This window comes from Scyliorhinus torazame, chromosome 10 (assembly GCF_047496885.1).
Source record: "Scyliorhinus torazame isolate Kashiwa2021f chromosome 10, sScyTor2.1, whole genome shotgun sequence".
Lineage (NCBI taxonomy): Eukaryota > Metazoa > Chordata > Chondrichthyes > Carcharhiniformes > Scyliorhinidae > Scyliorhinus > Scyliorhinus torazame.
In genome coordinates this window covers 194,003,388-194,021,253 of record NC_092716.1, presented here as the reverse complement: position 1 = coordinate 194,021,253, position 17,866 = coordinate 194,003,388, and the positions used below count along the sequence as shown (strand labels likewise).

The window sequence follows — 17,866 nt, the reverse complement described above, 5'->3', positions numbered from 1 at the left end:
CTAGGAAAACTAATGAGATGAAATACTGACAAGTCCCCTTGACCTGATGGCTTGCAAGCCATTCTATGGCCTTAAAGGAAGTTACTGCAGATATAATTGATGCATTGATTGTAATCTTCCTAGTTTCTGGAAAAGACCCAGTGGATTGGAAATTGGCAGATTTAACACCACTATTCAAGAAAGGAGAGAGACAGAAAACAGGAAACTATGGGCCAGTTAGTCTAACATCTGGCATTGGGGAAATGTCAGGAACCATTATTAAGGAAGTAGTCACAAGACATTTAAAAATTTATAATCTAATAATGGGGAGGTTTTAGGGAAGGAAAATTATTTGACAAATTTATCAGCATTCCTTGAGGCTGGAACAAGCAGGGTGTATAAAAGGAAACAAGTAGATGTAGAGTATTTGGATTTCCAGAAGACATTTGATGAGGTGCCACACAAGGAGATTTTACTACAGAAGATAAGGGCTTATGGTGCTGGGGTGATATATTAACATGGGTAGAGGATTGGCTAAATGAAAGAAAACAGAGATTCAGGATAAATGGATTTGTTTCAGGTTGGCAAACTGTAGCTACTGAAGTGCCATAGGGATTAATGCTGGGGCCTCAACTATTTACAAACTATACTAATTATTTGGATGGAAAGACCAAGTGCATTGCAGCCAAATTTGATGACATTAAAAAGATAGGTGGGAAAACGATGTGAGGAGGGCACAGAGAGACCTCAAAGAGATATTAATAAGTTAAGTAAGTGGGCAAACATTTGGCAGATGGAATATCATGTGGAAAAATCTGAGGTTGTCTACTTTGATGGCAAGTGTGAAAGAATAGAAAAGCAAAATATTATTTAAATGGAGAAAGACTGCAGAATGCTATAGAACTGAGGAAACTGGTTGCCCTCGAATATGAATCACAACACGTTAGCAAGCAGATGTAACAAACTGGTAGGAAAGCCAATGATTGATTGATATTTATTTATTGTCACATGTGCTGAAGCACAGTGAAAAGTATTTTTCTGCGGTCAAGGGAACGTACACAGTACGTACATAGTAGACAAAAGAATAATCGGCAGAGTACATTGACAAATGGTACATCAACAAATAGTGACTGGTTACAGTGCGGAGCAAGGGCCAAACAAGCAATATATGAGCAAGAGCAACATAGGGCATCGTGAATAGTGTTCTTACAGGGAACAGATCAGTCCGAGGCCCCTCTGCCATTCAATACGATCTTGGATGATCAGATTGTAACTTCAATCCCACATTCCTGCCTACCCCAGATAACATTTCACCACCTTGTTAACCAAAACTCTATCTAGCGCTGTCTTAAAAACATTTAAAGATGCGGGGCGGGGTTTTCGTTCCTGAGACTGAGTGTTGACGCCGAGGCAGGATTTGTGGACTTCCACGATAGCAAAAATGGCACCGCACCTGGACCGATTCAGTGACAGTTGAGGGGTCAGCACTGGTGCCATATGGAACACAATTGATTCCAATGTGAAATGGTATGGAATTCGCCGGGTTCGCAATTGACACTCAGGAGGCTGACAAGTTGCAGCTGCATATACACACTTCACTCCCCACACACACCATTCCAGCCAACAAGATGGCACTGGTTGTGCTGGAGTGCATACATCTCACTGATGGGTCGGCTTGGGCCAAAGTGCACCAAGGGGGTGGCCAGAGGGACACCCACCAGAACCGTGGTGCTAGCTTAACAGTGGGCATTCAGCAGCGTACACAGCTGCATGGCTGCCTTGCAGACTGCGGCAATGGTATTCCATGCCCGTCCTCCTCGACCTCACAACCCACCTCCTGGCCACCCCCCCAATACTTCCTCCAGCCCTGGCAGAAGCCCCCAGGCCAGCGGCACAACTGTCAGCAAATTATGGCGATGTTGGACACTTTCTGTACCTACTCTCTCTCCCTCAGCAGCCACGGCGCCTGTTACACGATTTTTAAAAGCACAAGTAAAGCCCGCCATTGGGAATTCCCCCAGTGGAGGTGGAGCATCGCGGAGGCCTCGGAGAATATCGGGTCAGGCCCGCTAATGATACGTCAATGGCGTTTACTGTACGTGTGCAGTGGAACACATTGATACCATTGTTGAGGCAACGGAGAATTGTGATTTGGATTGAAAACCATGATTTTGGTGCCGGAACCGGTTCTCCGGCCAATTGCGTTTCCCGATTCCGGCCGACAAAGAATCCTGCCCACTGCCTTTTGATGAAGAGAGTTCCAGAGAATCACAGCCCTCTGTGAAAAAAAAAATCTTCTTCTCTCTGTCTTACAGGAATAACCCCTTAATTTTAAACCGTGGCCCCCAGTTCTAGATTCTCTGACAAGAGGGAACATCCTCTTCACATCGACCCTGCCAATACCCCTCAGGATCTTAAAGGTTTTGATCAAGTCGGCTCTTACTCTTTTAACCTCCAGTGGATGCAAACCTAACCAGGGTAACGCTCTGGGGCCTAGGTTTGAATCCAACCATGGCAGATGATTAAATTTGAATTCAATAAAATTCTAGAATTAAAAGTCTAATGATGACCATGAAACTATTGTCGATTGTCATAAAAACCCATTGGGTTCCCTAATACCCTTCAGGGAAGGAAATCTGTCATCCTTACCTGGTCTGGCCTATATTTGAGTCCAGATCCACAGCAATATGGGTGACTCTTAAATCCTAGGATCTTGATAAATGAAAAACTTCTATGTTGCTTTCACTCCTTCTTGTTAAGTATAGTAAAATATTTCTTAGTAAATTCTGGTTGCTTAATAAATACCAGTTATTCATACCTTTTAGGTAAAGCACAACTGAGGACCCTAGTGTTAGAAATTAAAAATTTGGACCTGAGCATCTGTTTTAAATTGCAGAGTTTTATATCCCTAAAACCTAAAGTGTCTTCTTTAAAATGTTCCTCTTTAACCAAGCTTTTTGTCACCTGTCCTGATGCTTCCTTATTTGGCTCAGCGACTATTATTGTCTGATTCTGCTCTTGTGACGTGCCTTGGGTAGTTTACCTCATTAAAATGCTGTATAAATGTAATTAGTTTGTGTTGTAGTAAAGCTCCTCAGTGAACTTCATTTATTTGCTGAAATGATTTCAGTTCAACATGATTGAAGCATCATGCAAGAAATTAATGGTATGTGTGCGACATAGAAGATCTGTGAATACCGTGGGGTGAGGGAGGGAGAGGGAGGATGTGATGTTGGTGCTGGAGGAAAGGTGCAAATGGAAAAGAAAAAGAACTGACTAACTAAGCAGATCAAGTTCCAACTGCCTAGCAGCCTTGCGGGGGGGGGGGGGGGGGGGGGGGAGTAGGTTGAGAGCGAGTATAAAACTACATTATCAGACATGGTACTCATATACCAATGTCACTTTATCACAACTGAAAAAGCAGTGCTAGCTGAAAATAATATTTTCCTCCTTTTGTTTGATATATATTTTCTGAGTTAATAAATTTCTGTTATTTCATCCAGAGTTGCAAAGGATATTTATAGTTTGTTTTCTTCACTCTTTTACAGTTTAAATGGTGATCTTAATTGTATGTTTGGAACGCCTTGCGTGGATTTGAGGTCTGCATTGAGTAAAATTTCAATTTATCCCTTCCTAATCAGAACTTACTTTAATCAGCTTCCACTCTTTCATTATTGCTTTGCATTAGTATAACTGCATTTTTAAGATGTATTTGGTCACCTCCATTCTACTGAAGGCGGGTCCAAAGAATACTGAGCCAATTTTAGCTGGAACTTGAATCATGCGTTTTATCTTTCAAAAGGTGACTTATGAATAAAGAAAGATAAACTCATTTATATAGGACTTTTGGGGATTTTGGAACATCAAAGTGCTTTATAACTGATGAAGTGTGTTTTGAAATGCAGTCACTGTTGCAATGGAGAAAACACATTCGCATATTTGGAGGCAGCAAACTCCCACAGGCATCAGTGTGATCATGACCAGTTTTAGTTGTGTTGGTCAAAGCATGACCATTGGCCAAGACACAGAGAAAAGAGCTCCCCTGTTCTTCTTCCAATCATGCTACGGGACTTTTTCTGTCCACTGAAGACAGGTTTCAGTTTAATCTCAGATCCTAAAGGGAGCACCACCACCAATGAAGCACACCTTTACTACCACACTCCATTAGCAGTTTAACTAGGTGTTCAACTTCTGCAGTGGGACATAATAATAATCTTTATTATTGTCACAAGTAGGCTTACATTAACACTGCAATGGCGTTACTGTGAAAAGCCCCTCGTCGCAACATTCCAGCGCCTGTTTGGAGAATTCAAAATGTCCAAATCACCTAACAGCACGTCTTTCGGGACTTGTGGAAGGAAACTGGAGCACCGGAGGAAATCCACGCAGACATGGGGAGAATGTGCAGACTCCGCACAGACAGTGACCCATGACCTTAAGTCTTAACACTTAAAGTGTTATGGAGACCCCTGTAAAGACCGTATCATTGATAAATGAGAGGGTACCCCCCACTACCCTACAAAGCTAATGCTTGGTAACCAAGGTGTGATTTATAAGATGAATTAAAAATTCCCCAGTTGGTCTTTAAAGCTACTGAATATTAACTCCTAATACAGAAAGAACAGCCGAAAATAGTTCTGAGGACCCCCACGTGAGGTTATGGCGTATCAATAATGAACGAGCCTTCATTTCTAACCAGTCTGTTGGAAATCCAATCGACAACCTCTGGCTCAGTTTAATCGATTGTCTTACTATTGTGTATCAAGTCTCACTCCTCCCACAATTCGATTTTGTTGCAGAGGGAAAGCAAAAGACCGGAAAAGATTCAATTGCACGAGACCCCCCCCCCCTCCAAATTTATACACAAGATTGTAATCGCATCCCTTATTTTACGCAGACATAGAGATAGATGTAGACCATTCAGCCTCTTGAACCTATTCTGACATTGAATTAGACCATGGCTGATATGCCCTGTAATTGTCCTCAAAATCTGAGGACAATGTGGTAACCCCCTGAAGAATCGGCAGGTGGATTAAAGTATGGATTCCAAATCTTGGGCCCATTTATACAAACCAGAAGCACAACATTGTTTGAGCTCGCCTGGATCAGAGTGTTTGGGATTTATCTGCCTCTCTCCCGCGCTTTAATCCAGTAATAAAACCCAACCCCGGCCCTGCAAGCAGGTGAGATGCAGCACCTCTTCCTCAGCACAATCGAATCAAGATCAGCACTTGCGATTTTCAAGCCAACAGCATTCAACTGAAATTGACTGCTATGTATGCTGACTGAGTATTCCCACTCTGCTGTCAGATTAACGTGTCCAGCTGCCCAATTATTTCTGGTGTTGAAATAGATTGAATCCAGGACTGCAACTCCATTGTATTGTTGCTGCTAATAACTTCATGGAGCAGCTAGGGAGTTAATTATGTCCTTCTGTGGGTTCGCGTTTGATTAAAACATCCATCACTCGTCTTCTGGCCGAATGTTAGTGTCATAAATGTTCCGTGTTTTTGTTAGGGTTGTAGGAGTACCCTGTTGCTTTAGTCAAGCACTTTATACATTATTAATGCACAAGTGTGCTTTAAAAGACAAGTTGGGCGCTGACAACAAAAACAAAGGTTCAATTCACTTCTAAAGTTTGCAGATGGTTGACACGCGATGCTGTTATACATGTAGCGATCCTGGGCAGCGCATCTCCTTATTAGTAAAACTATATATTTTTTCTTTTGATGTCAAAGTGTATGATGATTTGCTTTTTTGTATTTTAAAGATTTGCTAACTCTGGGGAAATATCTTATCCGATTGATGCAGCTTCCGCGCTTCTGATGTGTTCCTTTGATGAGTGAAGCGGTGAGGGAGAATTCACTTATTTTGTAGTGGGAGTTTTATTCCTTAGAACTTGAATTAGCCCCGACCGATTTTTTTGTTAAACAAAGGTTCTTCTGCAAGTGGAAATGTTGCTGGAAACATCCGGCCTTTCAGCAGGCACGTCGCAGCCAGCCAGAATTATGGAACAAAGCACATCTGGTAAGATACCTAACTTCTCCGGAAAGTATTGGGGAGAATGGCAACATTTTTAATTGTAAGAATCGACTTTCGATACATCTTAGCATGATTCTCCCGCTAAAGTTGCATTTGCAGTGAGATTGACTGAACCCTCTGGTTGAGCTAGTATCGCCAGGCGGCTCATGCCATCTTTCGGGGGGGGGGGGGGGTGGGGGAGAGAAGTTTTAATCTTCCACATTAAATCGCCGCACCTCCACCCTTAAATGATATCCCAATCCCTTTCTCAGTTCCTCCTGTCTTTAAGACAGGGATAGATAGGTTCTTGATTAATAAGGAGATCAGGGTTATTGGGAGAAGGCAGTAGAATGGGGATGAGAAAAATATCAGCCATGATTGAATGGCGGAGCAGACTCAATGTGCCGAGTGGCCTAATTCTGCTTCTATGTTTTATGGTCTTATGGTCCTCGTCCAGCATCTTAACTCTAATGGTCAGGGCTGTTGGAACTAAATTGACAGCCACTGATCAGTAATATATGCTTTGCAATGGTCCGTTTATTTCAGGATTGCTTGCCTTTTAAAGGTCTATGTTAATGTGGAAATAACAGTCATTACCTCAAACGTCATTGTTGCTGGGTGGGTGGCACAGTGGTTAGCACTGCTGCCTCAGAGCACCAGGGACCCAGGTCGAACTCTCATCACTGAGTGAAGTTTGCATGTTCTTACATGCGTAGGTTTCCTCCTGGTGCTCCGGTTTGTTCCCACAGTCCAAAGATGTGCATGTTAGGTGTAGTGGCCAAGCTAAATTGTCCCTATGGATGGGGTTACAGGAATAGAATGAGAGATTGGGCCTAGGTAGGGTGGTCTTTTGAAGGATCGTGCAGACTCGATGGGCCGAATGGCCTCCTACTGCACTGTAGGGATTCTGGGATTCTATGGTTGTTGGGTTGACCACAGAAAATGAGGTTTTGATCCATTTCATACTGCCTTTAAATATTGCCTTTAATTTATTCAGGGCAATGTGTGTCTGTCTGGAAGAGGTGGTGTGTGTGGGGGCGGGGGGGGGGGGGAGATATGCAATTACAATTAATTTGGAATCCCACGCCCCCCTCCTCCTCCACTCCCACCCCAGCTTGGTTTGGCAACCTTTCGCTCGGCCTAAGTTACCTTCAGCAGGTTGCTGTCCATCGCTGTGGTTCTGAAAATAAAACTGACAAAAGCTAATTCTTGCAGCTGCTGCACATTCGTGACGTGAGACATACAATGCTGGGAATATTCAGCAGGTCAGGCTGTGGAGTTAGAAACAGACTTCACGTATTCAGGTCGATGTCATCAAGTTTCTCACGCCTGTCAACACCTTTAATACATTTAAATGCAGAATGCAGAATTGGCAACAGGTAGATAGGTCATCCTTCTGATGTTTATCGAATTTTATTTCCTCCTGAAGTTCCACATTTTCGATTACCTTTAGCAACACCTCCCGGGCTGGGAGTTCCACAATGCAGTTGGTGGCAGACTTCGCGGAGCGCCTGAATTCCCAGTGCATCGCGTTCCTGACTTGTGAAATCCTAACTTGCCGCTGTTAAATTGCCTTGGATATGATTGAAGCCAAGCCCTTGTTGGGCATTGCTGTTCCCTTTGAACCGACGCGAAAGCCTGGGGAGAAGGGTGATGTAGTAACTCATTCATTCTCAATGCAGATGGGTGGGGTAAAGAGATGCTTAAACAGGAGGGGAGGGTGGAGTGCACTGATATCAGTGTTCCAGAGTATGGTCAATTAAATAGGGAACATAAGCCCCACCCCCCACCCCACCCCCTTTTCCCTCCTCCACTTTCTTGGCTCCCAAGTAAACTTTATTTTGTGGGGCCAACATTCCTCCGGGATCCGCGGAGGAGGGAGCTGGAGTGAAACCACACTGAGTAATTAGCTCGGCGTTTTTTCTTTAAGGCGGGCAGCTTTGCAAGTCCCCAGCGATCACATCTGCTAAGTGATAGCTAGCAGCCGGGCTCTGGAAGCCATTTATCTCCGGTGTACGTGAGCAGGTCGCAGCCGGTGCTGTTGGGCAAGGGACCGCTGACTGGGATTCAGGCCATGGACCGGGTTGCACCACCCTCGCAGCCCTGATTGTAGCAGCAAAAAAAATAAAACAGCAAGAAAAAGCTGCCTCCGACCGGCCGAGGTGGGGTGGGGGACAGATTTGAGAAGCAAGAGGCCAACGGCAGCTTCCACACACACGCACACTCCCAGCTTGGCAGGGGTGTGGTTGTTGGAGCGCCGAGCTTACCGAAAACAGGGAAAGAAATCAATGGTGCTGTCCACGGTGCTGAAGCTTTGACGCTGGGACGAGAGATGCGCGGATGAGCAGGCACCCCTCTTCCTCTGTCCCGTGGAGCGGCTGTTGAACCCCATTCAGAAGGATGTTGATGGGAAATGACTGGAGACAGAGAGGACGAGCTTTGTCAGAAAGCGCTCAATATAGTGACCGAACTTTGCTTTAAAGGGCTGGTAGAGCACGAAAGCTGCCTGGATTTTTCTTACTACCTCCGGGATCGAGGCCGACCACGCCACACAGATTCAGGTACATCATTTGGGCTCTAGTTGTTATCCTTCGACTTGTGTCAAAAGTACAGGTGGGGCAAATTCTCCTCCTGGGAATGAGTAGATTAACCCTTCATTTTGAAACATATTAAACTGCTCGGACGTCCTCTGCGCCAACCCTTATTGACCTCTCTAGTATTTAAAGACATCTTACCTGAAGCGAATTACAGATGATTGTCATGTCTATATTGATGTATGGCATTAGTCTGCTGGATCTGGGCATCCGGCGCCTGAAGAGTTAAATTGCAGTTCCCATTTCTGTTGGTCTCCAGTTGATCAAGAGTGACTTCTCCCAAGTGTTGCTTCATAAAGTTTACATATGGTAGTGAACTCGAGGACTGTTGTCGGCAACGTATAGATTTAGTTCAAATATAGCATAACTATCTGAAGTTGGTGTTTATCATCGAACAGAAGGCAATCTTCGAAGTTAATTTAATTGTAAAGTGTAGTTTCCTAAACCTGTCCAATTCACTAGAAAAAAAATGTTTGATACCGTCCTAAAATGTAGCTCGTTCACTAATGTATTCCTCCAATTACTAATCATTTTAAAATTAGCCTCACCTATCTGGACTGTGTTGCGAGAGAGGAGGCATAGACTGTGTTTTATTAAGAATCGGGTTTGGATGGACTGGCTGGGTAATGATGCAGCGCCGCTATAATAGACCTGTTAAACTGCGACCATTCAATCGGGGTTTGACATACCTTCTGTCGCTCTCTTTCTGTAATCATCCAATGCCAGACTTACAGGCCGCTGCCGAGTCTCCAGACGCAATCCATAACCGAATGGTTGAAATAAAATTACATCAGACATTGTGCATGTTTTACAAGCGGGAAGAGGGACGTGATCTTCACCCAGAAAAGAGGGAAAGTCAGCTGGGGGGGGCGGGGGGGGGATTTCAGCCGCAAAGTTGGAGGCAAAACTATTCAATGTTTGCATTCATTGCACGGTGTGCAGACATGTTTTATATTAAGCCAGCCTTGATTTATGCGTCACTGTTAAATACGAGACTTCATATTAATTGAACTACAGCTTCATACATAGTCACAACGCCCTGTTACTTGCCATTTTGATTCCCTTCATGTGCATGTCAAAGAAAAACCTCGTTTTCTTGAAGGGGGAAATCAACATCATAAATATTATTTTTTCATCCAACTCATGAGTTTATTGGAGCGTCTCTGGGGCAAGGTGGGATTGGCGCATTAGGATCTGGGGCTTGTAACCTTATGTGATATAATGACCCCTTATATTGGTATGGACTATATAAGTTGCGTTCTGTAAATATAGTTAACTGTTTCTTGAAGCTAAACTGTCTTTACTTTCTGTATAGTTGCCATTTTTTAAACGTTGCATTTTCTTTTTGATAGATGATATATACAGTGAAATTGAATACGGAAAGGTTTTAGTGTTAAACTTTCACCTCTGGGATCCAGCTTTGAATCCATTAATTAACTTGTGTTGTTGGTAATCCACTTCCTGGTAGATGCTGGTGAACAGCATCTAATTACTTGTGAGTCAGGATATACTGGCACCAATTTCTCACGATGTTATCAAGAGGTTATATGGATAGCTGTCTTATGAAATGAAAGAAAAAGACATTGGCGCAACAGGAAGTATTTTTATTGTGCAGGTAATTCGGAGGACAACGTAGGGAGTCTTTTATTTTGATCTTTCGAGTCATATTCCAGTGATTTTTTGATTATCTGGAATGCTCTGCCTGAAAGGGCAGTGGAAACAGATTCATAGTAATTTTCAAAAGCAAATTAAAGCAACCATAACAACTTATATTTATATTGTACCCTAACATAATATAATGTCTCAAGCTTCACAGGGGAGTTATGAAACAAAGTATAACATTGAATCACATGAAGAAATATGAGGTCAGATGACTACAAGCTAGGTCAAAGAAGTAGGTTTTAGTTAGTGTCTAAAGGTGGAAAGCAAGGTTGAGAGGCAGATCGGTGTAGGAAGAGTATTCCAGAGCTTATGTCCTGGACAACTGAATTGGACATTTATTTGAAAAGGAAAATGTTGCATGGTTATGGGAAACAGAACAGGAGAGTGGGACTAATTGGTTAACTCCTTCAAAATGCTACACTGGGCCAAAAGACAGTTTCCTGAATTGTACGATTCTCTCTGAGAACAAGCTTCTGGCTGTCAAGATGGTTTCTGGAGTGACATGGCAGCCATGTACTGCCCAGTTTAACCTACTGCCAATTTACTGAAACCAAATTTAACAACAGAAATACACAGACAGCAGGATGCCAGAAACCAACTGAGCTTTTAATAAAAGTTATGTTAATGGTTGAAACAAAGAGTTAGTATTGAATAATGTGATTTGTCACCATTTACATTGTAAGTGTCATTAATGAGTTCTACTCAGCAGAAGTAATATCCACCTTTTTTGGGGAATTTCAGCTCCATTAAGAGATGTTAATGTACAACTTCTACCAGCATGTCTCCAGATCCTTATTCTAGGCCTCTTGTTTACTCGTCTCACAACAGAGAATCATAGAATCAAAGAATGGCTGCAACACAGAAGGAGGCCATTCATCTGACTGTGTCTGTGCTGGCCCTCTGAAGAATCAATTTACCTAGTGCCTCTCTCCTGTATTTTCCCCCTCCCCTGCAAATGTTTCCTTTTGAGATAATGATCCAAATCTTTTTTAAAAGCTCCATTGACCCTGCCTTCACTATATTCTCAGGCAAGGACGGTAGCACAGTGGATAGCACTGTGGCTTCACAGCGCCAAGACCCCAGGTTTGATTCCCCGCTGGGTCACTGTCTGTGCGGAGTCTGCACATTCTCCCCGTGTCTGCGTGGGTTTCCTCCGGGTACTCCGGTTTCCTCCCACAGTCCAAAGATGTGCAGGTTAGGTGGATTGGCCATGCTAAATTGCCCTTAGTGACTGAAAAAGGTCAGGATGGGTTATTGGGTTACGGGGATAGGGTGGAAGTGAGGTCTTAAGTGAGTCAGTGCAGACTCGATGGGCCAAATGGCTTCCTTCTGCACTGTATGTTCTATGTTAAGACATTCCAGATCTGCAACGTGAAGAGAAGACTTTCCTCATTCTACCATTTCTGGGTTGCGCTGTCCTGGAGTTATGGCTTAACTGTTTTGATTTTTCTTCCCATTGTCTACTCCTCCGGAAAGGCCCCCTCGGTCACTTCCTTTCAATGTGGAAGAGTTCAAGTTTTGACATGGCAACCAGACCTGAACATAAAGTTGAAAATGAGTTTGGAAGGTGTTCTGTATTGTCAGAAGTGTTGTCCATCACTTTGAAAACAAAGCCTCACCAAAACGCTATGACACATGATAAGGTGGCTTTGTATTATAGCCTGTCTTGACAATATTGCTCAGCATCCCATTTGCTTTATTGTTTGCTGCTTTACAGTGTTTAGTGCTGAGTCAACTATTATTCTCCTTTGTCTAGGTGAGTTCCAGGCATTAAGCTACTCATTTTTGCTTGTATTGATTGGGAAATGATTGAAAGATGCAAAATCTGAAGATGGACAAAAATACACTTTGTAACAAAATATTATGCAGAACTAACTGCGCAACTTTTGTCAAATGTGTAGCTAGCAATTTGTACCCACCCATAGAGTAGCTGATGTGGTGTAGATACAGCCACAAAGCTGTTAGGGAGTGGGTACCAAGATTTTGACCCAGCAATTATGAAAGAACCACAATTATAGTTCTAAATCTGGATGGTGTTTGACTTGGAGGGGAACATGCATTGGTGATCTTTCCATGTACCTATTACCCTTGTCCTTCTAGGTAGTAGATGTTGAGGATTTGGTAGGTGCTGTTGAAGAAAACCTGGCGGGTTGTTGCAGTGCATCTTATAGATGGTCCACACTGCAACCACACTGTCAATGGTTGTGGAAGTGAATGTATAAAGTGGTAAATGCAGTGCCAATCGAGCAAACTGCTTTATCCTGGATACTGTTGTGTTATAAAAGCTGCATTCATCCAGTATTCCATCACACTCCCGATTTGTGCCTCGTAGATGGTGGAGAGTTTTGGGATAGACACAGTGAGGGAGATAGTATTAAAATGTTTAGCATCCTTAGAAGTGGATAAATCACCAAGCCTGGATGTGTCACAAGCTGATTAGGAAAGAAATAGTGAAAGCATTGGTCATCATTTCCAATCCTCTTTGGTTACAGGCATGGTCCAGCTAGACTGGAAGATCTTTAACATTTTACCATTGTTTAAAAAGGGAGAAAGAGGTAGACAAAGTCATTACAAGTCAATCACCATAATCTTGGTAGTGGGCAAATTATTGGAAAATATTCTGGCCGGATATATCATCAATTAGAAAGGCATGGATTGATCAAGGACAGTCAGAATGGATTTACATAGAACATAGAACATACAGTGCAGAAGGAGGCCATTTGGCCCATCGAGTCTGCACCGACCCACTTAAGCCCTCAGGTCCACCCCATCCCCACAACCCAACAACCACCCCACCCCCCCCAACCTTTTTGGACATTAAGGGCAATTTAGCATGGCCAATCCACCTAACCTGCACGTCTTTGGACTGTGGGAGGAAACCGGAGCACCCGGAGGAAACCCACGCAGACACTCGGAGAATGTGCAGACTCCGCACAAACAGTGACCCAGCGGGGAATCGAACCGGGGACCCTGGTGCTCTGCTAGCCACTTGTGCTACCGTGTTGAGGATAGGTCATGTCTGACTGAATTGATTGAATTCCATGAGGAGGTAACAAGCAGGATTGATGAGGGTAGTTTGTTTGATGTAGCCTACATGGATTCTAACAAAGTTCCACCGTGGAAGACCAGTCGGAAATTTAAAAGCTCATGGAATCTCAAGGGAAATGGTGAGTAGCATTCAAAATTGAAGAGTTATGGTTGACATGTGTTCTTTTGAAGAGAAGATTGTTTCCAGTGGGATTCCTCCATGTTCAGTCATAGGTGCCAATGTTTTTGCTGGTGTAGAAAAATGGCAAATTGAATTAAATCTGGAGAATTGTAAGGTAATGCATTTGGGGAGGTCAAACAAGACAAAGGAATACACAATAAATGGCAAGATTCTGAGAAGTGTAGAAGAACAAAGGGACCTTGAAGTCTAATTCCACAAATTCCTGAAGGTCACTGGACAGGTAGATATGGTGGTCATGAAGACATACTGGCTTACTTTCCATTATTGTCTGATGCCTAGAATTTAGGAGCAGGGTGATTATGCTGGAACTGTATAAAGCATTAGTTAGGCTATGGCTGGATGATGTACAGCAACAACTCATCAAGGTTTCTTTGATGGCCCTTTGAAGCCCTCAACTTCCACTGCCTAGACAAACGAAGGCAACAGGCGCATGGGAACACCATAATACCATAAATGTAGGAGCAGAATTAGGCCATTCGGCCCATCAAGTCTTCTTTGCCTTTCGATCATGGCTGATATGTTTCTCATCCCCATTCTCCTGTCTTTTCCTCTTAACCCCTGATCCCCTTATTAATCAAGAACCTTTCTATCTCTGTCTTAGAGACACTCAGTGACTTGGCCTCCACAGCCTTCTGTAGCAATGAGTTCTATAGATTCACCACCCTCTGCCTGAATAAGTTCCTCCTCATCTCAGTTTTAAAGGATCGTCCCTTCAGTCTGAGGCTGTGCCCTCGGATTCTAGTCTCTCCTACTAATGGAAACATCTTCTCCATGTCCACTCTATCTAGGCCTCTCAGTATTCTATACATTTCAATAAGATCCCCCCTTCTCTTTCTAAACATCGTCAAGTACAGACCCAGATACCTCAGCTGCTCCTCATCTGACAAGCCCTTCGTTCCCAAGATCATTCTTGTGAACAACATGAACATACGGGGTATAGAAGGATACAGGACACGTGATCGGCGCAGGCTTGGAGGGCCGAAGGGCCTGTTCCTGTGCTGTATTGTTCTTTGTTCTTTGTTTATCCTCTGGACCCCCTTCAAGGCCAGCACATCTTTCCTTAGATACGATGCCCAAAACTGCTCACAATATTCCAAAGGGATGGGGGCTGAGGGGAGATTTAATTGAAGTCTATATAATCATGGTGCCTCGTTAAGAGTGGATAGAAAGAGCCTATTTCCCTCAGCAGAGAGGTCAGTAATCAGGGACATAGATTTAATGTAGTTTGTAAAATGATGGGGGAGAGTTGAGGGGCAGTTCTATTCACCCAGAATGTGGCGGGGACCTGGAACCTCCTGTTTGGAAGGTTGATAGGGGATGTAACCCTCATTGCACATTAAAAAATGCTTGGAATTCTGTTTCAGCTCATCGACCTACACGAGTACATGGCTCAGAATTACAGTTGTAGTATTTTAAGGATTGATTTATTTTCAACAAGCTGACTTGTATATTGTGTGTTGAACGTGGCCTCATGATCTTGCTTACTCGTTTTCCACGTTATCTTTTAATAGGATTCGATATAGCCAGAATTCCCCACAGACCACATTCTTAGTTTAGTAGTTTAGTAATTTGTTCAATTTTTGCAAAGGAAAAATTATCAAGGCGAAAGACGCTGAATCTGTTAAGTGCCTTCAGACTCTCTGCAAGTAGTTCACAACAAGTGAATTATTTTTGATGTACAGTCATTCTTTTATTTAGGCAATGCTTTTGTGTATAGTAATTTCTAACAAACAAAGGTGTGCCCCATGGGTCATAGTTATTAAGGAAGATTGAACAGGCTGCTGAGGACCTTTTCTGTAGAACAAAGAAAGCAGAGGGGTGACATAATAGAGTTCTTCACAATCATGAAAGAGCTGATAGATAGATGTAAGAAAGATTCAAGCACAACCAGATATTGGAGCCATAAATATAAAGTAGTCACTCATAAATCCAGCAGGGAATTGAAGAGAAAATTCTTTACCTATAGAGTAATAAGAACATAAGAACTAGGAGCAGGAGTAGGCCATCTGGCCCCTCGAGCCTGCTCCACCATTCAATGAGATCATGGCTGATCTTTTGTGGACTCAGCTCTACTTTCCGGCCCGAACACCATAACCCTTAATCCCTTTATTCTTCAAAAAACTATCTATCTTTATCTTAAAAACATTTACTGAAGGAAAAAACATTTAATGAGAGCATGGAACGCACTGTCTTAAGAAGTAGTCGAGGCAAATAGCAAAGGTGCATTTAAAGGGAAGCTGCATAAACAAAAGAAAGGAATAGAAAGTTATGCTGATATATTGTCGGGGGCTGGTGTGGCACATAAACACTGACATCAACTTGTGGCCCATATGACCTGTTTCTGTGTTGTAAATTCAATGTGAATGGTATGAATAACCAGTTAATCTGTTTTTTGATGTGATCAGTTGCTGGAAGAATGATGGTCAGGGATGAACGACTTCAGTTATGTGTATAAGCTATATAAACGGATATTGTCCTCCTTAGGGCAGAGAAAGTGAAAGGGAGATTTATCAAACCGGTTGCAAATTGAGAGGCCTCAATAGACTTAATTAAGAAGAACAGTCTCCCATGATAGGAGGGTCAGTAACCAAAGGTCACAGATTTGAGATAATTAGTGAGAGAATGAGAGGGTTGATGAGCAGTATTGTTTTTACATAGCAAGCTTATTTTATCTGAAATGCATTGCCTGATAGGATGGTGAAAGCAGATTCACTGGTATCATTAAAGGGAGTTGGGGATAACATTCTTAGGGATTTGGGGAAAGAAGAGGGACTAATTGGAAAGTTCGTTCAAAGAACTGGCAAAGGAACAGGGTCTGAATGGTCTCCTTCTGTGCTGTATCATTCTATGAAGATAAAATAAATCCCTACTCTCTTAAAAAATGCTCTGGAAGTCTTTCTATCTCAGCAGAGGGAGAGCATACCTAATGACACCAAATTTCTTCAGTTCTGCATCAAAGTGTTAGCCTAGATTTTCTATGCCAATCCTGGAGTAGCATATGAACTGTACACCATCTGAGTCAATAGTGACACGAACATGTCAAGATGACACTGAAGAATGAAATCATTAAGAACTGTGATAACTTTTTAGCACAAAATTCAAATTTCTCAGTTCTCTGCTTGAACTCTATGTGATTGAAGTCACACTTGTCATTTACCAGTCTCCAGCCAAAGATACTCATTTCCTCATGCCACTTTTGGCATTATAACAAATTACAGGTAGTTTACAGCACAAAATCAAAGAATTTAGCCCATCTTGTGTCTGCCACTGTTTATGCTCCTGATCAGTGTACCCTCACTTTCCTTTCCCCCTCATGTACTTATCTAGCTTCTCTTTAACGAAAGAAAAAATGCTGAAAAATCTCAGCAGGTCTGGCAGCATCTGTAGGGAGAGAAAAGAGCTAACGTTTCGAGTCCGATGACTCTTTGTCAAAGCTTCTCTTTAAATCCATTGATACGATTTGCTTCAACTACTACCTCTGGTAGCGGTTCCACATTCTTACCACTCTCTGGGTAAATGCGTTTCTTCTGAAATCCCTGTAGGATTTATTTGTGTCTAATATTTCTGACCACTAGTTTTGGACACCCACATGGTGAAAACATTTTCTCTTTTTCTACCCCATCAAGCCCCTTCATTACCTGAAAGATAACTATCAGGCATGGCCAACCTTCTCTTTTGCAGAGAACAGAACACCTGCCTGTTCATTTGTTTCTGATAGCTATAACCACTCAGCTCTAGTATAATCATTTTTTGCACATTGCCTCCTATAATTTAGCTTTGACCAAGGATCTTGTAGTAGAACATAAAGTTTTATATAAATGTAAGTTGGTCTGTTCCTTTTTATAGTGGAATAATTCTTCTCTCTTACAGCAGATGCAGTTCCTCAATGCTAATACCATTCTTCCTCTGCCAACCTTGGCACATTCTCACAAAGACCAACAGGGACACCACAAGAATTAACATGATACACTGGTGCATTTGAAGAACTAGTTAACACGTCCTCATCAAAGATGGTATTAGCTCTTTCTAAACTGGACACCTTCTAAATAACCGCAATGTTCGATATGAATTTTCCAAATAAATCAATGTACTATCAGCAAAGGAATATGTTCCTATGACATTCCTCTATTCTGCTGTTTTATTGGGCACATTAACCTATTTATAATAAAATCACTTGCCACCAGCATTAACAAAGCAGATGGGCAAGTGTCAAATGGACATGTTAAACATTTGTTCATTCATATTGGAGGCAGTGAAGCTCCAATATCCATTTGCAATAATCTAATTAATGAGAAAGTGCATTGAACCTATAACTTTGGACAAGGCGACATGGTGGCACAGTGGTTAGCACTGCTGTGTCACAGCGCCAGGGACCGGGGTT

The 17,866-nt window shown here is 42.6% G+C and overlaps 1 protein-coding gene across 4 annotated transcripts in view; it reads left to right on the top strand.

The window, feature by feature from the left end:
• The first annotated feature begins 5,616 nt into the window (after window positions 1–5,616).
• syt9b (synaptotagmin IXb) overlaps window positions 5,617–17,866 on the top strand; it is a 145,199-nt gene continuing 132,949 nt past the window's right edge. For 2 of the 4 annotated variants that reach the window (XR_011933063.1, XM_072466222.1), the window contains exon 1: window positions 7,319–8,561. Coding sequence is in view for 3 of the 4 variants with exons in the window: in XM_072466222.1 (XP_072322323.1) it covers window positions 8,414–8,561 (148 nt within the window). In the remaining variant the exon portion in view is untranslated. Of the gene's footprint in view, window positions 6,007–7,318; window positions 8,562–17,866 lie in introns of those variants that run through there. The other 2 variants (XM_072466223.1, XM_072466221.1) reach the window with 2 other exon arrangements.